Here is a 24,443-nt window from a genome sequence, read left to right as displayed (position 1 = left end):
GATTTCGGTGGGCTGCTTGCTAGGAAAGCCCTATCCCCCTTGTTGCGCTAGTGCCCCGATTCTGGAGCTGATGTCCATAAAGGCCCCGCTCTCCTCAGGTTAATTGCCGGGTTGCCTGAAGCTTCTTCCTGACCTAGGGTCCGTGTACCCTGTCGTGACTTCAGTCCCTGACTGGTGATAGGACCAGGCTGCCAACCGTCCTCCTTGATGGGTCCTAGGCGCCTAGCTTCAATCCCCTGCAACCGGGGGTCCGACTCCTCTAGGTCCAGCCCACCGTCTGCAACCTAGTTTTCCTCTCCCCTGGGAGCTCCAACTCCCAGCTTCCTCAGAGCTCCTCACAGCTCGAGGGCTACCACTGAACTGACTTGACACCTCCCACCTCCCTGCCTGACACCTAGGTGGGCGGCCCTATTCCTGCTTAAGCAGCCCACTGGTGTGCCTGACAGGTGTGGTGCAAAATGTATCTAGGATTTGGGAATGCTGATGGAGGCAGCACTGCAGGATAGACACCCAAAATCATGGGGGGTTGAATACCGCATGGGTAAGACAGTTTGTGCAGTACCCTGTGATGACCTGAATAGTCCAGGGGCGTCACACATTGTGTCCATTTTCTGTCCTATTCTTGTGGTATTGTTTTCTATAATTTTCTATAATTGTTAAATAAAGATTTATTGTATTTACACAAAAATTCTCCATTTTTTCAATTGGTTGATGCTTTCAGATGAGGTAGTAAAAACCTGCTGCCAGATTCCCATTAAACCACATTCATGGTGTAAAAAATACACACAGGTAAAACAATGTACCACAATTTTCCCTTGAGAACAACAATAATATTGTTTTTAAATTAATTCTGTTAGTTAAAAGAGGTTGTCCAGCTTTGCCATGAAGGTCTACAGGCACTGTATGTGGCTGCAGACTTATGAATCCTCACAGTGCGTACAGTACATGCTGTCAGGGTTCTCCGGCGCTGGTGGTGAGACCAGGAAGTCATATGACCACAAGTATGAGATATGCATACTTCCAGCCACTCTCTAGATGTGTGCGGCTTCACTCAATTTACTTGTATTGCACATCAGAAAATCATGACATTGCTTGCTCTGCGCAATGTGAGGATTCATAAGTCTACACTCACATGGAGTGACTAAAGACATTTTCGTGCCAAAACTAAACAACCCCTTGAAATTTATCATACTGAGGAACTAAGTTGGCTGCAGTCATACTTACTCATAAGACAGAAGACAAATGGCTTATTGTCATGAGTGTATCTCGCTCTGGGGAGACCCCGGGTGAATCTGTTGTCAGAAGGTCACAGCGCCTCACTGCTAGCAGTTCCATTGCTGTTATTAAATAACATCTCCTTCATTGTGGTGCTGTAAGAGTTAAGCACCATTTCCTGCCAGGCTGCAGGCTGTAGCTGTCAATGTCTGGTGTGGATCTTTGAGATCACTCCCTTTCCCTATTTAAGTCATGTGATCTGATCACAGTATGCCTGTGATAGAAACTGAGTCCTCATTTCTATGGGCTCCACTTTGGAGGGAGCGAGCTATGGAGAAGTCTGTCATGTTGTGTACATCAGTGGTGTTTGCTGCACTGAAACCGCCTGGAGTGTCTTTTCCTTGCAGGTCTATTTCCCCTGTTTGTATTCCTACCCTCATGTTTCTGTATTGTAGTGGCGAGACTAGTGAACTTGTCAGCCTGCTCACTAGACAGGGTGAGTTTAGGGCCAGCTCAGAGAATTAGGTATCCTGCTCACGACAGGTTGAAAGATCCTGTATAGGGACACTAGGGAGCTCAGGAGTCAGCCTGAGGTGAGTTCAGGAGTTGCCCCCTCACCCCTCTCCCTACTGGCAGGGACCTTCATTGTATCGTGACCCCTGTGTCCCCTGTGTGTTGTAACATCTTCTGAGGGTGTACCAGGTACTAGGCAAACCCCGCTAGTCGCGTGTGTGACACTTATATTAGCCATTCAGAAAAGTGATTTGTAAACTTGCTGCAGTAAAATCCTATAAAGTATAATGAACTTATTAATATGAGAGAAATTAGCAAGTAGCGGGAGCATTTCTCCCTATTAGAGACCCATTCTCTCACTGTACCCTTTAAAAAACTCTTGCTGCTTGTATAACTCTGCACATTTCACTGATGATGCCCACGTGAGTTGTGTGGCACTGTACATTGTGGGATGTGTCTCATGTACATTTCCCCTATTATTTTAGGTGTGAACCTGTTGGTGGGAACAGAGCATGGTCTATGGTTCCTGGACAGAAGTGGACAAGGAAGAGTTTATTCCCTTATAAGCAGAAGACGCTTCTACCAAATGGATGTTCTGGAAGGACTGAATATTCTGATCACTATTTCAGGTAGGTGCTGGATCTAGAGGTCAACGTGGAATGCACATTGTGTTTTATATATTGTTTAACTTTGGAATTTTCATATCTTTTTGTTTTTACTTCATAACTAAAGTTTTCAATTAATTTTTTATGCTTTTGCTTATATAGCACCATCATATTCCTCATCACTTTATGCACATGATCATCACTATCAGTATGTCTTTGGAGTGTTGGAGGAAACTGGAGAACCCAAAGGAAACCCATGCAAACAATGGGAGAACATAGAAACTCCTTGCAGTTGGTGACCTTGGGGGGATTTGTATCCAGGACCCCAGCACTGCAAAACAGTGCTAACCACTGAGTTACCCTGCCACCCATTGTTTGCAGGAATGATCACAGAGGTACCACATAGTTGTACACAGAGTGCCTATGAGTCATTAATATGGAAACCTTAGTAACTCCAATAGTCAATGTACAGGTTCCATGCATACAATTTAGTCTTGAATAGTATTAATCACAAATGCCTGGATAAACTTCAATAAGAGAATTATGCAGAAGTGCATTCAAGAATAATTACACCTAAGGAATGACTCATATCAATATATATATATATATATATATATATATATATATGTATATATATATATATATATATATATATATATATTAGGGTTATCCTATTTGTTCTGGAAAAGGTTGGATCAAAATAAACCAAAATATGACCCTATAAGAGAATAAATTGCATTCCTAATTAAGTCTGTGATAGATATATATATATATATATATATATATATATATATATATAAAATCACAGACTTAATTAGGAATGCAATTTATTCTCTTATAGGGTCATATTTTGGTTTATTTTGATCCAACCTTTTCCAGATCAAATAGAATAAACCTACCATTGGCTATCACCAACCATTCCCATTTTATTTAGAGGTATCCATATATCCATATAAATGGCCCAGCCTGTGTATCTAGTGTGTAAAAATATATATATACAGTACATACACAGGGAGGGCCATTTATATGGATATACCTAAATAAAATGGGAATGGTTGGTGATAGCAACCTCCTGTTTGTGGCTCATTAGTATATGGGGGGGAAACTCTTCATGGTGGGTGGTGACCATGGCGGCCATTTTGGATCCAACTTTATTTTTCCAATGGGAAGAGGGTTATGTAACAGATCAAACCTATTGAGAATTTCACAAGAAAAACAATGGTGTGCTAGGTTTTAACGTAACTTTATTCGTTCATTCGTTAGTTACAATTTTATGACCACTTATAAAATGTTTTCAAAGTGCTGCCCATTGTGTTGGATTGTTAATGCAACCGTCTTCTCCCACTCTTGACACACTGATAGCAACACCGCAGAGGAAATGCTGGCACAGGCTTCCAGTATCCGTTGTTTCCGATGCTGCACATCTTGTATCTTCACAGCATAGACAATTGCCTTCAGATGACCCCAAAGATAAAAGTGTAAGGGGGTCAGATTAGGAGACCTTGGTGGCCATTCAACAGGTCCACGATGACCAATCCACTTTCCAGGACACTGTTCATGTAGGAGTCCTCGGACCTGACAACCATAATGTGATGGTGCCGCGGAGATCAGCACCCTAAAAATTGAATATGGCGTGCCAGCTCAACTTAGACTTACCCTCAAAGACTCTTTACGAATCCCTAAGCTAAGGTCTGCTGGTACCAATTTATCTACAACCACTAGTTTGACCGCAAATGGTTAAATAACCAAACTATCAGCAATAATAATCATATGTATCCACTAGCATATACCATACTGAGTCATAATGGCTCCAGTATGCAAGGTCCATTCAAATAGCTTGGACTACCAGTGCGCACCATAGCACCCAGTAAAAGGATGATGAATGGCGTCCCTAGTACTTCTATAGGGTCAAAAAAAAGCAGCTTGTGGAAAAAAAAGAAGGTATATCAGACGTCCCTTGAAGATGTTGTTATCCAAGAAGACTGCCTCAACGTGTTTCTAAATCAGTATCCACATCATCTTGAGACATCTACACCCTACTCAGGTCTCCTGATGAACCTGAAGCGCAGGGCACCTTAACTTTTGAATATCTTATCCGTATTTTTCGGACCATAAGACGCACTTTTTTTCCCCCAAAATGTTGGGGGAAAGTGGGGGGTGCGTCTAATGGTCTGAATGTAGGGCATGGCTACGGGGAATGAGGGTGCTGCGGTGGAGCGGGTCATCAGGGGCACGAGCAGGCAGCAGCAGCGCCTGCCGTGACCACGTGGGCCCGCTCATTACATATGCACGCCCATCCTCCCGCCCATCTCTCAGTGCTGAAGCCGAGGGGCTGATAGGTGGGCGGGATGATGGGCAGGGACGCGCGCATAATTAACAGCCGGCCGTGATCACCCCTGGAGTGATCATGCTCGGCTGTATTCACTGCTCCCCGCGCATCATCATCAGCACGGAGTGCAGTGAATCAATGTACTCACCATTCCCCTGCAGCATCGCGATGTCCTCCAGTCTGCCTGCCGCGCTGTGTGGACTGGAGACTAGCGGTGCTCACAGCGATGACGTCATCCCTGTGCGCACGTGTGTCTTCACAGCTGCGCCGGCAGACTGGAGGACAATACGTCGCAGTGCTGCAGGGAACGTGGCCGGCTCAACACAGCACTGCCGGCACAGACAGGAGGAGGAGCAACGCTGCGTGGAACGAGGAAAGGTGAGTGTAAACGTTTATTTATTTTTTTTGTGTGTGCCGCAGGATGGGGGTATATGAGCATGATGATGGGGGTATATGAGCAGGATGATGGCATATAGCAGGATGATGGGGGTATATGAGCAGGATGGGGCCATATACCAGGATGATGGGGGTATATGAACAGGATGATGGCATATAGCAGGATGATTAGGGTATATTAGCAGGATGATGGGGCCATATAACAGGATGATGGGAGTATATGAACAGGATGATGGCATATAGCAGGATGATGGGGGTATATGAGCAGAATGATGGGGCCATATGCCAGGATGATGGGGGTATATGAACAGGATGATGGGGGTATATGAGCAGGATGGGGCCACATACCAGGATGATGGGGGTATATGAACAGGATGATGGCATATAGCAGGATGATGGGGGTATATGAGCAGAATGATGGGGCCATATACCAGGATGATGGGGGTATATGAACAGGATGATTGGGGTATATGAGCAGGATGATGGGGTCATATAACAGGATGATGGGAGTATATGAACAGGATGATGGCATATAGCAGGATGATGGGGGTATATGAGCAGGATGATGGCGTATATGAGCAGGATGATGGCGTATATAGCAGGATGGGAGCACATACCAGGATGCAGTATATAGCAAGATGGGGCTATACCAGGATGAGGGACATAAATATATACACACAAGGCAGGAGGATCATTACCAGGATGGGGTACCTTAGTAGAGAATTTGGGAACATTACTCCCATAACAGTGTCAGCAGCAAATCCTCGCCCCATAACAGTGTGTCATGACCACATTTTTTTCTTAAAATTTTATTTTCCTATTTTCCTTCTCTAAAACCAGGGTGCGTCTTATGGTCCGGTGCGTCTTATAGTCCGAAAAATACGGTACCTAACTGTGTTGCCTATCAACCCCCCCCCCCCTCCTTGTCATTTGGTGCCTGCCTGGTTACCTTTTTTATGGAGTCTTTTTTTTCCACTCATATACCCACCTATGGTGTTTTTAATATATATTTAATTAAATTTTATGTTTTAGGATTTTTTTTTTTTTTGCTTTTTCCATTATAAGTCAATAAGTCATTTCTGCTGTTCGGAAAGATGTGCTAGGGCTTATTTTCAGGTGATGTCTTATTTTTTTCCCATGAACAACAATCCACATTTATTCTTTAACAAAAAAATCAACATTTATTCAAATATAGCCATATTACATTCTGGAACATCAACATAACTCTCCACACCATGTGTGTATCTATATATACACACACACACACACACACACACACACACACACACACACACACACACACACCTGCCTGTCTCCTCTTCTGCTTTAGACTCCATCAATTAAAAGACTTTTGGTCACATGATGTAATTTCACCAAGTCCTTAAGTAGTCCTGTCACCAGGATATACACGCTGGGGCTCTTAGGAGAATGGGGGCCCTTTCTTTGAAATTGTCCAGTTTGCTCTCCCTTCTTCTTAATGCCAGTCTGTCTGATCAGTTTTTGTAAACAGACTACTGCAATTAAGAGGCTTTTGATTATATCATGTCACATGACTGTTAAGTCATCAAAGGTCCTTAAACAATCTTAACCCCTGGAATACAACTGCTGGGATCCCTAAGAGAGTGGGGTCTCTGAGAAATTGAACAGTTTGACCCTCTAACGCTGGCCCTGACTGTATTTAGGGTTTAGTTTTGGAATAGGGCTTATATTTTAAGCGGTATTCAAAAATCATGCTAGGGCTTATTTTTTGGGGTAAGTCTTATTTTTGGCTAAACAGGGGTAATAGCTGGCATCTTTTTTTACATAACAATTAATATTTTTATCTCTTTATCCAACTCTAGGGAAGAAGAACAAACTGCGAGTATATTACTTGTCATGGTTGAGAAATAAAATCCTACGGAATGATCCAGAAGTAGAGAAAAAACAAGGCTGGGTCTCTGTTGGGGACCTAGAAGGTTGTGTACACTACAAAGTTGGTACGTAGTTATATAGCAAAATTATATGTGTGTGTGTATATATATATATAAATTTTTTTTATATTTTTTTCTATTAAACAATATATTACTGTAAATTTGGTACAATGACTTTTATCTGCTGTAGATGTATTAGTTCTATGAATGCTGAGCTCTGTATAACCCCGCCCACACCACTGATTGGCAGCTTTCCACAGTGTACACAAAAGCTGCTAATCAGTGGTGGGGGCGGAGTTATACAAAACTGATGAATATGGAGGATTACCTGGCAGCAAGTTTACTAGTCCTTTGTGTATAATTTCTTCTTGATAAAACAGAAATTATATCAAACCCACAACAAGCAGCCCAGTAAGTGACAAATCACTGGGATCAAGGTGTCTTTCTGTAAATTCTGCTGCTCTCAGATTAGGTGGCAAAATACCGGTGAGAAATCCGTTTTAAAATGGCGAAAGGTCCCCATAAACATTAGATAGTTGTCAGCCAAATGATCATCCTGCTGACTGCTCTCTCATAGATAAAGCCAAACAAGTGACACAGGAACAATCAGCTCAGCCCCGCTCTCCTGTGCTATATGAGCGCTAACGTTAGACAGCGGTTTGTCTCCAGGTAATATAGAAGGATCGGTAGTTGACAAACAGGTTGGATCCTTCTTTTTCCTGACATCTGTTGGGGGAGAGTCCTAATGTCCCAACATACAGACTGTTGGCTGATCACGCTGACAGATAACTTTATTCTAATATGGCACTGGCTTTGGGGGATTTTTGCCATTTGTATGAGACCTGTAACGGTTTCATTTTTTCAGTCAGTGTTGCTGTGTGATGGTTTATTTTTTCACAAGGCGATGGTTTTTATTGATATCATTTTGGAATGGGTATGATATTTTTATTGCTTCTTACAGCATTTTGTTCTGGTATGGCAGCAACCCGAAACTTTTTGGCACGTTTGGTTTTTGTTTTTTTCCTATTTACTATGTTTAAAAATATGGTTAATGACTTCTATATTTTGATCTATTGGACTTTTCTGAATGCAGCGATATGTGTATTTTTTTTTTCATTCTTTATTTTTGGAAACAGGGGGGTGATTTGCCATTTATTTTATTTATTTTACTTTTTGCTGTATTACTCCCCTTAGAGCTATTTCACACATCCGGCTTTTCGCCGGATACGGCGCACTCCAGTACAGTGTGATAGAGTTCAATGGCAGCGCAACAAGCTCTGGTCACATGCTGTCATGTGACCGGAGCATGTGACCCGGAAGTTGCCGCACTGCCATTGTACTCTATCGTACTGTACTGGAGTGCACCGTATCCGGCGAAAAGCTGGATGTGTGAAACGGCCCTTAGAGGACCCTGTCGCTTGAAGCTCTATCCCTTGGCCCTATGTAGTCACCTTTTCACTGGTTGTGTGTGGATGTGACTTCAGTACTTGCAGTAACCTCAGCCTCTGGTTTGCTACCTGAGCCTTGTAGTTCTCCATTAGTTGAGGGGCTGGTCCCCTTTGTGGCCAAGTCCCTCCACACTGGTATATCGGCTGTGGATCGAGACCACGGATTTATGGCACACTTCCCATGGACTCTAGGACCCCTTCTGTCCTTTTGGTCCTAGGGTGAACTTCTTCAGCTCAAGTCCCCTAGGACCTGTCTCCTGCACGTCCTACTCCATTCTCATCCTGACTTGTTCTGACTAGTTTCACTTTCTCCACACAGTTCTGAGTGTCCACCCCCTAGCTAACCCCACCTCCAAGCTGGCTGTGTAAAGGCCCAGTCACACACAATGACTTACCAGCGATCCCGAAAACGATGTGACCTTATAGGGATCGCAGGTAAGTCGCTGGGAGGTCGCTGGTGAGATGTCACACAGTCAGATCTTACCAGCGATGCAGGAACAATACAGGTCGCAGTAGCGACCTGTATAACGATCTCAGCAGTCACTGTGACCCTGTTACACAGTGTGAAACACAGCGATGTGTCCTGCCCAGCAGGACATCGCCTTTGAAGAAAATGACCTGGACCATTCTGCAACGACCGGCGACCTCACAGCAGGGGCCTGATCGCTGGTAGGTGTCACACATAAAAAGATCGCTAACGGGATCGCTACTGCGTCACAGAAACCATGACTCTTCAGCGATCTCGCTAGCGATCTCGTTATGTGTGACGGTACCTTAAGACCCATGGCCTAATGGGGTGTTGCTAAATAAAGAGTGTCTGTTTGTGTGCAATGACCAGTGACCACCTCCTTACCCGGGAATGGGAAACCACACCTCAGCCTGAGGTGCAGTACCTCTGTGGCGACTGGAGCCTCAGGGGCGCCACACCCCCATGCTGGCATACTGTTAATGCCGCTGTCAGAGCTTGACAGCGGCATTTAACAGGTTGACAATCAGGGGCAGCACTTCACGCCACATGGGGTTGTGTGGAGCAGGTCCTGCCTATGACACACAGCCGTCACTTCCCTGGTATAGGGTGAGCTCACCCCATGATCCTGCTCCATGACCCCGCTACCGACCTGTACGGTGGATGTCGGTAAGGGGTTAATGATAAATTCTCATTGTGCACTTTACATACTACAAGAAAAAGTAACAAACGTAAAATGTAATTATACCGTATTATGAGACCAGAATACCCGAGAAACACTACAGAGCAGAGGATGGAGACTCAATGGAAATAAACCAGGCAGACAAAGATATAGGGGTGAAAATCAGAATTTTATTAATGGGGGGAGGGGGGGCACATAATTTTAATAAATGTCAAGGATATATTAGATCCAATGACTTCAGTTGATTCAGGGGAACAGGAAAAACTCATTCCCAACTCCACTTAGGAAAGTCAGACTAGTTCCCTGGATTAACTATTAAACACATTTTATTAATCCAGGGGAAGGCGAAAAAACCTCATTGAGGCATCGGCCAATTCAGCTTCAATTGAGGAAAAATTCCTTCCCGACTCCACGCGTGGCAGTCAGACTAGTCCCTGAATCAATCACTAAATAATTGTACTATTGATTCGGGAGGTGGATGAATGGTGGGGGCAGAGGTGTTGATCCAGAGGAAGGAGAGAAAAAAACCCTTTATGACATCTGCCAATTTGTCCTAATATAAGGGGAAAAACAATCCTTCATGGATCAAGTGCCCAGACGGATACTCACCTCATTCCCACCAAATGAAGTGCAGAGATGGAAACCTGGCTCCAGACAAGGTGGTGGTCTTCATCCTGGAGATGCTGGTCCTGGGTAGACTCCGTTCTTCACAGCCAAAGGATCCATGTCTTGAAGAGATGTCGAGGTCGGGCCAGAGGTCAGAGGATTCAGAGCCAAGAGACACAGGTAGAAATATGATGTTATTCACGGCACTGAATCAGCAGAGAGGGTCATTGTCCGGAGCGAGCCAAGGTCAGGCACACAAGCAGCGGGCGGAGGAGGCACAGGGTTCTGGGCAGGTGGCTCGGGTTCATCCTACTGTGTCCAGCTGGGTGGATAAAATGACTAGTCGGACACAGGGTGAAGAGGTGGTTTATCTTCCGGCCAATCCAGATGGTTCACTCCAGAACATGCTGCAAGAGAAAGTAATGTACAGAGATATAATAACAGCAGTTCCTGGTAATATTCTCACATTTCTAACTGCTGTTATCATCATAGCATGGGAATCCTAAAATCTTTTTGTAATAAGTCTTTACTTACATGGAAAGGTATAAAGGGGGGCCGTGCTCTCCTCTGCTCCAGTTCCTCCCAACAGATGGTGCCGAAAAATGGGTGGTCTCTGATGTTCCCTGACACTCCCAGGCGCGTCTCTGGATCCTTCCGTAGCAGCTTCTTTATTAGATGTTTTACGTCTACGTCTAGCCATGTTGGAAATTTTGGCTTTTCGGTGGTAATTGACTTGTAGACGGCTTGCTTCTGGGGGCCGTTGTAAAATGGGGAACGTCCAGTTGACATTTTGGACACCACTATCCCCAGGCTCCACCAGTCTACTGCTGCAGTGTAGGATTTCTCCAGGAGCACTTCTGGGGCCATGTAGTGGAAAGTTCCCGTCCGTCCATAGATCTTTTTGGACGCGGTCAGTCCATCTTTTGCCACCCCAAGATCTATAATTCGGGCGTGACCATCTTTATCCAGCATGATGTTGGCTGGTTTGATGTCTCTGCAAAGAAAAAAGAAAATGTATTACTTTGTCTTTATAACCACAGGACACATCTGAAAGGTGATACAAGAGAATGGTAAAAAATGCATCTCTTACCGATGGGCGATGCCATGGCCGTGGAGGAACTGGAGGCCACAGATTAACTCTGCTGTGATAAACCTGACGAGAGAATAGACTGTTTAGTATCAATGACATGAAATCATCCTGAACTATATAAATAAAACTTATTACAATCTCTAATACACCCTAATGACGGCCATTGTCCGAATGTTTCCATATTTCCCCGTATTTAGCAATTTGTCATTGTTAGATACTCGCCGTGTGGTCTCGATGTTCAGTTTGCCGCTCATTTTAATCAGTGACTCAAGGCTGCCACCGGACAAATACTCCATGATGAAATAGGCTTCGCTCTGGAAATAAAGCACAATATATAGATATTATCACTAGCTGCATGTAGAACATAGATTTCATGGTAAAGATGTCTGGAGCCCGGAGACCCCTCTGTACCTGAGACTGCAAAGCGGCATCCAGATGACTCACGAATGGGCAGTCTCTGGCCGCCCGGAGTATGCGCATCTCTCGCCGTAGGGCTTTGGCATTGTCCTGTTTGTCAATGATCTTAATGGCCTTGTAGATGTTTTGGCCACGGACTGATGCCAGCACCACCTGAGGAAAACACAGGGAAAAAAGCCATTAAAGAGGTCACATTTGTTGTTTTGTTTTTTTTTGTTTTGCAATATTTTTTTTTTCCCTTTTCTTCATCCAAGAGGTCTAACTTTTTATTAGTGATGGGCGATCCTAAAGTGTAAAGATCGGGGATCGTGTCGATCACATAGTGATCGTGTACACGATCCCGATCACGAGCTTTACTGGGAAGCTCGTGTTAAAGATCTGGTCCAGATCGGGTCCAGGGGCTGTAAAAAGAAAAAACAAGAAAAAAAACCACATTATTAAAAACCATTATGATCATACTTACAGGTCCCGCGACTTGTCCTGCACACCTGCTATCTCCCGGCCACTGCTTCCACGTCCGATCATTGCTGTGCCCCCGGTAAGCACCAAAGGACCTTGCATGACATCATAGCCATGTGACCAGTCTGGTGTGTATGTTGTACAGACATTGGCTTACAAACTGGTCACATGACTATGATCTAAACCAAAAAATCAAACTACTTTATTAAAAATATATTTCTTTTACTAAACATATATGCCACAACAAAATTACTTACAACACTTACAGTAAAATCAATTTTTGAGAAAAACAAAGGGAGAATATGACAGGTACTATGACTAGCCTTTCCCTTCCTGACATACGGAGGTCGGCGTCCTTACGATAATGACGCCCCCGTTCAACGACGACTGATCCCTATTTACTCACTCCCTAACTCTAGACACCAGTGCTCCTATTACAATAGTGGGAACGTACATTGTAGAACCTAAAAGACTTATGATTAATATGGGTTTTCCTTGCTTATTGACAGACTGGTGGCAACCGATATATTTACCTTATGGATCATTGTTGTATTGCCCTATTGGTGTAATAGAGGTTGGCTTGTACAGCTCTGCAGTGTTGACAGATTATAAAGAGGTATGCATTATATGCAATGAAGGGACTGCTGGTGTATACTAATGTATTATTGATGATAGCTTTGTTCTATATATTATGGGACAGATCTAATCCTTTGAAGGTTGGATATAGATGTGGAGGAAGCAGTAAGGATTATTGTATAGCGTGGCAGTGTTGACGATAAACAGGTAAACAATACATGCAATGAAAGGATTGCGGGTGTATACCGATGCATTATTGATGATAGCCTTTTTCTATATATTATGGGACAGATCTAATCCTATGAAGGTTGGATATAGATGTGGAGGAAGCAGTAAGGATTATTGTATAGCGTGGCAGTGTTGACGATAAACAGGTATGCAATGAAGGGATTGCGGGTGTATACCGATGCATTATTGATGATAGCCTTTTTCTATATATTATGGGACAGATCTAGTCCTATGAAGGTTGGATATTGATGTGGATGAAGTATCAAAAATTATTGCTGAATAAATTAAGGTAATTTATTTACCACCGCATGTAATGTACGGGTTACCAAGTAATAATGTATTAACTAAGATAATATGTGCCAGCACCATCCTGAATGATTGCAGCTCAGGGCCTCCAGCATCAGGCGGTCCCACATAGATATTGCGTCTTTTGATATTTAATACCGGTCGTATACCTTCACTGTTGGTGATGTTTTTGCTATACAAGGTAATTTTTTCATCATTGTATGTAATGTATGAATTGTTAAGCAGTGATGTACTAATGACTATTATATGTCAGCACAACAGATAGGCGGAGGAAGAAACAATCTTTATTGAATGAAGCACAGGTCTCCAGCATCATGCCGTTCTATATGGATATTGCATCTATTGGCATCTAATACTGGTCCGTATCTCTTCACATTTGGTGAAGTTTTTCTGTTATACACAAAAAAATCGGGACAATAAAAGTGGTATTCTCTCTATTTTATAGATTGTGATCCATTTTCTACAAGTAATTTTCAATAATCTGCTTTAAGACACCCCTGATGAGCCCTTATATCCGTTAAAAAAGGGTGACACCCATAGGGCGATTCTTAAAGTGCTATGGAATAAGCTTAAATTTTAAAAAAAATGTTCTAACTATCTTACACAGGCATATGGACCGACAGAAACTGACCAAATTTGAATGCCCCTATTCCCAAAATAAGTGTAGGAGACAATTTCAAATAATATACCTTCCCTGGACTGTGCACTTACTGCCTCTGAGCTCCTTTGGTGAAGCACGTTCCCACTATTGTAATAGGAGTAGTGTAGAGCGGACCCGAACTGTAAAAGTCCGGATCCGCGCGGTTTCAGGGTCCGATCCGAGTCCGACCTCGACCCGGGAATCCGGCTGCACGATCCGGGTTCGGGATTCTTTTTTTTTTTTTCGCTCTCTCTCTCTTTCTCTCTTCCTCCCCCCCCTCCCCGAATGTGCTCCCCATTGACTTCCATTGGTCCGGATTCCGGATCGGATCCGGACTTCTTTCACAACCCGCGACGGATCCGCCGGACCCGGATTATGGCAATCTGCTCAGCTCTAAATAGGAGCACTGGTGTCTAGAGTAAGGGAGTGATCAGTCGTCGTTGAACAGGGGCTTCATTATCATAAGGACGCCAACCTGCATATGTCAGGAAGGGAAAGGCTAGGGATAGTACCTGTCATATCTCCACTTTGTTTTTCTCAAATTGATTTTACTATAAGTGTTGTATGTAATTTCGTTGTGGAATATATGTTTAATAAAAGAAATATATTTTTAATAAGGTGGATTGATTTTTTTTTTGGGTTTGGTACTTAATATCTACCTAAGGCATTGGATAGTGGTATGTAATCACATGATTATGATGTCATCGAAGGTCCTGTAATCAGGAAGGTGGAATCATACCCTAACTGTCAGCCTGTTTCTTGCTCTGTACAAAGCGATGTAGCAGAGCTAACAATGCTCTCTGCTTCTCACTGTGTATAGACTGTGTCTGTACAGAGTGATGAAGCAGAGTTGACATTGCTGTCTCCGCAGTATTTTTTTATTCTCAGTGCAGATAAAGCGGATGACTGCGGGCTGCCACCTCCACCCCTATCTGTTTGGTTTTATCTTGACTGGCAATCAAAATACAGGGAAGCCTTTTCTTTTCTTTTTTTTTTTTTAATTATTTTTTTAAATTTAAAAAAAATGATTATTTAAAAAAATAATTAAAAAAAAAAGTGTGGGCTCCCGCTGTATTTTGATTACCAGTCAGGTAAAACCAGGTGACTGGGGTCTGAGATTCTCAGCAGCCCGCAGCCGCCCCTGGAAATGGCGCATTGTTTCTTCGCGCCATTTTTAGGCGTTTTACCCGGCTCGTCCAGTGGCCGTGGCACGCTGGGTCATAAAAAGGTTAATACCAGCTTTGTATTCTCAGATGGTACTAAGCCCGAAATTCATGGTGTTACGCCAAATTAGACTTGGCCACCATGGATTTCTAGTAAACAATGAAAAAAAAAAAAACACCACACATAGAAGCATTTTTTTTTATTAGAAATAAAACAAAAAAAGAACATTTAGAGACTCCATTTTTATTATAAAAAAAACAACTCCTTAGTCCAACGTAATCCACAGGGACAGCAATGTCAACCCTCACTGTCAGCTCTGCTACACAGAGGAATGTAGCAGAGCTGACAGTGAAGGTGTGATTGCACTTGTGTCGTGCAATGCATCACCCCACAAAGCCTGATGCTCTCAGGGCAGGAGTGCCTCAGCTGCATGGAAATATATGCAGCTGATCCGATCCTGTTGAGAGATTGTGCGCCGCGATGCAACACTCGAACAGTGACAATTAAAGTTCCGTTAACAGGACAGGACCTTTGATGACGTCACAGTCATGTGACCAGTCTGTAACCAAGGTAATAAGGTAATACAACATTCACACTTGGCCATGACGTCATGGAAGGTCATTTAACCCGGGGGCACAGCAATAATCAAGCATAAGCGGTCGGGAGACAGTCTGCAGGATGCGTCGCGGGACCTGTAAGTATAATGGCAATGTTTATTATTAATTATATTCTTTATTCTACAGCTCCCCCCCCCGCCCCATCCCATAACTGTAAAGTCTAAGATCGGTGATGGGACGCAAGATTGTGTTATCTCGATCCTGATCTTTACAAAATGATTGGGCGAGGCTCCTGATCCCAACCATCGGGGGGGGGGGGTCGCCCATCACTATTTTTTATTTCTCTGACATAACCATACGTGAAATTTTTTCTGATGGCTAAATTATAATTTTGAATGCCACCAACCATTTTATCCAAATGGGATAAAATTGTGTTAAAAAAAAACAAAACTAAAAATTTGCCCTTGATTTTTTTTTTCATTTGTCTTTTCTGTGTCCATTGTATGGAAACCTAATTCTCTAGGTCAGTCTAATCATGGTGACACCAAATGTGTGGAATCTATAAAAAATATTAAATATTTCTTATATTCTACTTTTTTTTATATATATATAAATGTTGTACCTTATTTTTTAAACTTTTTAAATGATTTAGACTTTAAATTGTTTGCTGTATAGACTTCACATTACATTATTGTAGTAAATGGTTAAATCGGAGCTCTCCTATGAAGTCCAGCATATGGCGACTGCCGCCTTCAGCTAACCCTGCTGTCTTGGTAAGGCTGGAATCACACTTGCGATTGTAAAATCGGTCCGATTCTCATGCTAGAAAGTCGGACGATTTTAGTTCACTTTTCATCAGTGTGCTGTCAGTGTGCTGTCAGTGTGCAATCACTTTTTACCCTCAGCAGCTGCTATTCATGTACTCTTATGTACTGGAGCATTTATATTGTTTTCTGCTACATGCGTGAAATGTATTGAGAAAAATGCATGTCACTAGGATGGTGTGTGTACCGTCCGTGTGACATCCTTTATTTTTCACGCACCCATAGACTTGCATTGAAGAGACTCGTGTGAGAAACTCACCAAAACGCAGCATGCTGCGATTTTTTTTCTCAGTCCGATTTGGACTGAGAAAAAAATAGCAGATGGGAGCTGCCTCATTGATTAACATGTGTCCGAGTGCAATGCGAGGATTTCTCGCATTGCACTTCCTGCGAGAAAATCGCAAGTGTGAAGCCGGCCTAAGACATCTATGCTTCATGACTGTATTTTGGGGAAGGGCGGATCCAGTGCACACAGTCACTCCATTTAATGCCACGGTCAAAAAATGACAGCAGCAACTAAATGGTAACAGCAGCAATCCAACTTCAGCTCCAACTACTGCGGTTAGAGACGCATGCTAGTGGTGTAATATAGTTGGCATCTACCACGTGTAAGGCTATGTGCCCATGTAGCAGATATTTTCTGCACAAAAAAAAGCATATTTTGGCATGAAAAAACTGCTGAAAAAAACCGTGCTTTTATTTTCATGCTTCTTATCTATTGAGATAGGGAAAACGCAGGAAAAAAAACAGAAACTCTTGACACGCTGCTTCCTTTTTCAGCAACAAAAACTGCAAGGAAAAATGAAGCAACATGTGCACAGCAGGTCAGGATTCTCATAGACTTTGCTGGCATGCTTTTTCCTTGCTTTTATTGTTTAAAAGAAGCATGGGGAAAAAAAAGCATAAATAAAGCAATGTGTGCACAAGGTCTAATACTTACTTGGCCGAAGCTGCCTTCACCCAGCACCTGATGGTACTTGTAATCATTGATGTCAGGCTGGGTGTCAGATGTTGGTGTTATAGCGGTGCTGGGCCCTAAAGGAATAAAATAAGGAATATATCGTTGGCTTGGGAAAAAATGTAATGAAGCATGTAGAGATTGTGAGAATAGAAAGCTGCAGATCTCAGGTTTACCTAAAGTGCAGCACATATAAATGTATATGAATAGTATATAATGGCCATTATACAGGGGTGTTTGCATGTTGTGAACCATTCAGAATTTTTCGTATTTCTACATAAATTTCATCTAAAACTACATCAGATTTCTTAAAAGTTCTAAAACTAGATAAAAAAAAACCAAAGGAGTGAAAAATATGTCTGTGAGGGGCAAAAGTAAAATTCTGAAGGGATCACAAACTTCAAGCACCATTGAATGTTTCACCTCTAGCTCCATCCATACCAGAGGTCTCAAACACGCGGGCCGCATGCGGCCCCTGAGGCTGCTTCCTGCAGCCCGCAGACACCTAGACCACATGACGATTGCGGCCCGATACACGGGGTTACCGCCGTCAGCGCTTTCCTTCAGATGAATATAATTTGCGGCACCGTGCAGAGCAGCACGGTTCTACACCGGTTTATTAATGGAATCTGCCACCAGCCAATCAGAGCCCAGCAGCTAACGTGGGTGTATTCTGACTGGCCGGTGCAGCTGCCAGTATTAAAGATGTGAGGAGAGCAGTGCCGCAAATCGTTACCCAGAAGGAAAACTCTGATGTACCGGACAATGAGCATCATGGGGACTAGGTGCCTGCAGTGAGAAGAAATATATATATATATATATATATATACATTACAGTACAGACCAAATGTTTGGACACACCTTCTCATCTCTAGAACAACTATTAAGAGGAGGCTTTGTGCAGCAGGCCTTCATGGTAAAATAGCTGCTAGGAAACCACTGCTAAGGACAGGCAATAAGCAGAAGAGACTTGTTTGGGCTAAAGAACACAAGGAATGGACATTAGACCAGTGGAAATCTGTGCTTTAGTCTGATGAGTCCAAATTTGAGATCTTTGGCTCCAACCACCGTGTTTTTGTAGAAAAGGTGAACGGATGGACTCTACATGCCTGGTTCCCACCTTGAAGCATGGAGGAGGAGGTGTGATGGTGTGGGGGTGCTTTGCTGGTGACACTGTTGGGGATTTATTCAAAATTGAAGGCATACAGAACCAGCATGGCTACCACAGCATCTTGCAGCGGCGTGCTATTCCATCCGGTTTGCGTTTAGTTGGACCATCATTTATTTTTCAACAGGACAATGACCCCAAACACACCTCCAGGCTGTGTAAGAGCTATTTGACTAAGAACTAAGAAGGAGAGTGATGGGGTGCTACACCAGATGACCTGGTCTCCACAGTCACCAGACCTGAACCCAATCGAGATGGTTTGGGGTGAGCTGGACCGCAGAGTGAAGGCAAAAGGGCCAACAAGTGCTAAGCATCTCTGGGAACTCCTTCAAGACTGTTGGAAAACCATTTCCGGTGACTACTTCTTGAAGCTCATCAAGAGAATGCCAAGAGTGTGCAAAGTAGTAATGAAAGCAAAAGGTGGCTACTTTGAAGAACCTAGAATATAAGACATATTTTCAGTTGTTTCACACTTTTTTAAGTATTTCATTCCACATGTTTTAATTCATAGTTTTGATATCTTCAATGTGAATCTACAATTTTTAGAGTCCTGAAAACAAAGAAAACTCTTTGAATAAGGTGTGTCTAAACTTTTGGTCTGTACTGTATATATATATATATATATATATATATATATATTTACACATATACAGTGTCTTGCGAAAATATTCGGCCCCTTTGAATTTTTTAACCTTTTCTCACATTTCAGGCTTCAAACATAAAGATAAAAATGTTAATGTTATGGTGAAGAATCAATAACAAGTGGGACACAATTATGAAGTTGAACGAAATTTATTGCTTATTTTAAACTTTTATAAAATAGAATAAACTGAAAATTGGGGCGTGCAATATTATTCGTCCCCTTTACTTTCAGTGCAGCAAACTCACTCCAGAAGTTCATTGAGGATCTCTGAATGACCCAATGTTGTCCTAAATGACTGATGATAAATATAAGCCACCTGTGTGTAATCAAGTCTCCGTATAAATGCACCTGCTCTGTGATAGTCTCAGTGTTCTGTGTAAAGCACAGATAGCATCATAAAGACCAAGGAACACAACAGGCAGGTCCGTGATACTGTTGTGGAGAAATTTAAAACCGGATTTGGTTACAAAAAGACTTCCACAACTTTAAACATCCCAAGGAGCACTGTGCAAGCGATCATATTGAAATGGAAGGAGTATCATACCACTGCAAATCTACCAAGACCCGGCCGGCCATCCAAACTTTCATTTCAAACAAGGAGAAGACTGTTCAGAGATGCAGCCAAGAGGCCCATGATCACTCTGGATGACCTGCAGAGATCTACAGCTGAGGTGGGAGAGTCGGTCCATAGGACAACAATCAGTCCTACACTGCACAAATCTGGCCTTTATGGAAGAGTGAAATACAAATTTTTCACATTACCTTAAAAAACCAATAACTTTAATGCACCTATATGCCACAAACATAGTATATACAATTATCCATAAATTATAATGCGAGGAGAAGGTGGGAATACATATATACCCTACTCTTTCCCTTCCTAAAAAACGGGCGTCAGCGTCCTATTTATCAATGACGCCCCCGTTCCACGTTGACTAACCTCTATACTGACCCTCCACTATCTATATACCCAGTGCTCCTATTTAATAGTGGGTAAAGTGTGTCACCAAAGAGAGCCCACAAGAGATAGTATGTGCACTGTTATCAAGAGTATATTTCGTCAGTATCTGTCCATCAGTTACCGATGGGATGGTCCTAATTAGTCAACTACCAATAAAAAAAACAAATTATCTGTATCCATAAATTCCAAGCAATATCTTTGCTGTAATTTAGTCCAAGAATCACCCTCCCTATGCGTTTCACCCCCTGTGTAGTTTAATGGGACTCATCAGGGGCACATCAGAGAATGATCCTTGAAATTCAGGTCACAGCTGGCAATCTAGGTTCAGCTTTGTATCTCAATACTGAGGCCCACCTGGTATTGGGGACCCTCTTGAGTAGTCACAATTGTTCCAAAGTATGATTATGTGGATGCTCTACTGCATCTGTCTTAACTAATTAAAGATTGCAGTCTGTAGGCTTCTAGACTCTACCGTCAATGGGCTTCTAGATTCTACCGCCACTTCTGGTTGCTGGATACCAGCAGTTACTATACTCCTGTATCAACATCAGGCATTTACTCTGCCCCTGCCTACAGGTGTATTATGATACACCTAGTGAACATAACCAGGATCACGGGTACGCACCACAACACCCAGCAATATGTAACCACTCAACGGGTCGTTGTCATAGATTACAATCAATCTTAGTGTGTCTGTCTATTTATGCCTTTTTAGCTCCCATCCCTACAGGGAGGACACCGCCGCTAGGATATTGCTGTCATCACAACGCCAGTGGAAGGAATAAGTGTCTAAAAGTTTCTGGATGGGAGCTAAAATGGCATAAATAGACAGATACTGACAAAGTATACTCTTCATAACAGTGCACATACTATATCTTGTGGGCTTTCTCTTTGGTGACACCCTTTACCCACTATTAAATAGGAGCACTGGGTAAATAGATAGTGGAGGGTCAGTATAGAGGTTAGTCGAAGTGAAACGGGGGGCGTCATTGATAAATAGGACGCCGACCCCTGTTTTTTAGGAAGGGAAAGAGTAGGGTATATATGTATTCCCACCTTCTCCTCACATAATTTACGGATAATTTTACGTACTATGTTTGTGGCATATATGTTCATTAAAGTTATTGGTTTTAAGGTAATGTGAAAAATTGGTATTTGATTAGGAGATCCTACCTGAGTATCATAAGTCTGTTTTTGCTTTATGGAACAGTGGCAAGAAAGCCATTTCTCAAAGATATCCATAAAAAGTGACGTTTACAGTTTGCCACAAGCCACCTGGGAGACGCACCAAACATGTGGAAGAAGGTGCTCTGATCAGATGAAACCAAAATCGAAGTTTTTGAGCACAATGACAATGAATATGTTTGGTGTAAAAGCAACACAGCTCATCACCCTGAATACACAATCCCCACTGTCAAACATGGTGGTGGCAGCATCATGGTTTGGGCCTGCTTTTCTTCAGCAGGGACAGGGAAGATAGTTAAAATTGATGAGAAGATGGATGGAGCCAAATACAGGACCATTCTTGAAGAAAACCTGTTGGAGTCTGCAAAAGACCTGAGACTGGGACGGAGATTTGTCTTCCAACAAGACAATTATCCCAAACATAAAGCAAAATCTACAATGGAATGGTTCACAAATAAACGTATCCAGGTGTTAGAATGGCCAAGTCCCAGTCCAGACCTGAATCCAATTGAGAATCTGTGGAAAAAGCTGAAAACTGCTGTTCACAAACGCTCTCCATCCAACCTCACTCAGTTCCAGCTGTTTCCAAAGGAAGAATGGGCAAGAATTTCAGTCTCTCGATGTGCAAAACTGATAGACACATACCCCAAGCGACTAATCGCTTGGACTATCGACTAATTAGACTAGATTAGACTAATCGACTGTAATCGCAGCAAAAGGTGGCGCTACAAAGTATTAACTTAAAGGGGATGAATAATATTGCACTCCCCAATTTTCAGTTTATTATTTTTATAAAAGTTTAAAATAAGCAATAGATTTCGTCCAACTTCACATTTGTGTTCCACTTGTTGATTCTTCACCATTAATTTAAAATTTCTCTCTCTCTCTCTCTTAATAATATTATATTATATTATATTTTTTATTGTATGTGAACAACAGCATGACATGGAATATTACTACAGGGCACAATATGGGCACATTACTACACTATGGGCACATTACCACAGGGCACAATATGGGCACATTACGAGAGGGAACAATATGGGCACATTACGAGAGGGAACAATATGGGCACATTACAAATGGGCACAATAATGGCACATTACCACAGGAGACAATAATGGCACAATACCACAGGGCACAATATGGGCACATTACCAGAGGGCACAATATGGGCACATTACCAGAGGGAACAATATGGGCACATTACCACAGGGCACAATATGGGCACATTAGAATGGGCACAATAATGGCACATTACCACAGGAGACAATAATGGCACATTACCACAGGGCACAATATGGGCACATTACCACAGGGCACAATATGGGCACATTAGAATGGGCACAATAATGGCACATTACCACAGGAGACAATAATGGCGCATTACCACAGGGCACAATATGGGTACATTACCACACGGCTCAATATCGGTATATTACCACAGGGCACAATATGAATACATTACGACAAAGCACAATATGGGCACATTACCACAGGGAACAGGGCACAATATGGGCACATTACCACAGGGCACAATATGGGCACATTAGAATGGGCACAATAATGGCACATTACCACAGGAGACAATAATGGCACATTACCACAGGGCACAATATGGGCACATTACCACAGGGCTCAATATCGGTATATTACCACAGGGCACAATATGAATACATTACGACAAAGCACAATATGGGCACATTACCACAGGGAACAGGGCACAATATGGGCACATTACTACATTATGGGGAGATTACTAAAAGATGAGGACCAGGATGGAAATATTACCATAAAATGTTAGTATATGGTGGTAATTGTAAAACGATATTACTTACAAGAAGGCTATAAAATGCAAAAATAATAATAATTTTTTTTGTTCACATTAAATATACTTTTTATATATAAACTGAAATAAAAAATTGCACATATGTTAATAAACGAGCGAAAAATGTTAAAATAAGAAACATCATCCAGGTACATAGAAAAATATATGCAATCACTAAAATGTCACTGGTCCAATAAAGAGTGCGGCCCCCTGAATACATGTTTTTCTATGTGCGGCCCTTATACTTGGCCAAGTTTCAGACCCCTGAATTATCATAGGACTTGTATAGACATTAATATCATTGAGAAACGCTGGACCTAGTGATACCAAGGCAGGTTACAATATTGCATTATTATAATTGTACACAGATAAGACTGAAGGTGGAGGTCCCACTGTTACGTGTAGTGCACCATACCATAGCAGTCACATATATTATAACCTGCCCTTTTACCAAATAATCAGACAGCGCTGACACATTTTATAACATTTTTCAAATTTACATCAAAACCACATTGGAGTATTCCATGGAATAGAGTCCGAGCTTCATTAATAAAACAAGAAACTTTTATTCATTTTTCCCACATTTCGGACATTCACCTTCTACCTAAAGTTCTGATTGGGAAACTGTCTCTTTGTACAATCCTGTTACTAACAAAGCTATAAAACATATAAGGAGCACACTAGGAAATCCTCGCCCTCACTGCAATGTATGACCCGGGCAATGCATAATATCTATAGTCACATATACTTGTAGTAACATCTGACACATGGGACTTGTCTAATCCTCCTCATATTATTTATAAATCTAGGACTACCACCACATTGTAGATGAGACGTGAATGTGTCCCCTACCTGCTCTTGGCTCTTCATCCTCCAACTCTCTGGCGTTGGGTCCAATAATCCTCTTCTTCTTGATGTCTTCCTCGGGGCTGTCTTCTCTCTTCCTCTTCTCTTGTCCTCTCTCCTCTTCTCTCATCTTCTCTTCTTCTCTCATTTTCTCATCGCTTTCTTGTCCATTGGACGTCATTTTGAAATTCTCTCGCAGAGCAATCCGAACTATCTTCTGCACAAGGCCGTCGACAGTTAGAAAGTGAGCGGCAGTTGAGCGCATGCCAGTCACATGACCTCAGGATGGAATTCTTAGTGGGCACCGGCCATGTTGGAGCTTGGCAAGTGCCCACTGTATTGTAGACATCATGAGTGGCATCTAGGGTGCAGATACATATAGAAAATCATAGATGGGTTTTCAGTTGATGTGATATTAAGAAA

At 42.4% G+C, this 24,443-nt stretch overlaps 1 protein-coding gene across 1 annotated transcript in view; it reads left to right on the top strand.

Moving 5' to 3' along the window:
* NRK (Nik related kinase) overlaps positions 1–24,443 on the top strand; it is a 432,773-nt gene that overhangs the window by 334,549 nt on the left and 73,781 nt on the right. Inside the window, exons 26-27 of the mRNA XM_075323819.1 lie at positions 2,214–2,357; positions 6,900–7,034. Coding sequence (XP_075179934.1) covers positions 2,214–2,357; positions 6,900–7,034 — 279 coding nt within the window. The remainder of the gene's footprint in view (positions 1–2,213; positions 2,358–6,899; positions 7,035–24,443) is intronic.

This window comes from Anomaloglossus baeobatrachus, chromosome 9, assembly GCF_048569485.1.
Source record: "Anomaloglossus baeobatrachus isolate aAnoBae1 chromosome 9, aAnoBae1.hap1, whole genome shotgun sequence".
NCBI lineage: Eukaryota > Metazoa > Chordata > Amphibia > Anura > Aromobatidae > Anomaloglossus > Anomaloglossus baeobatrachus.
Note: the sequence above shows the minus strand (reverse complement) of the source record. Positions and strands in the feature narration are given on the sequence as shown.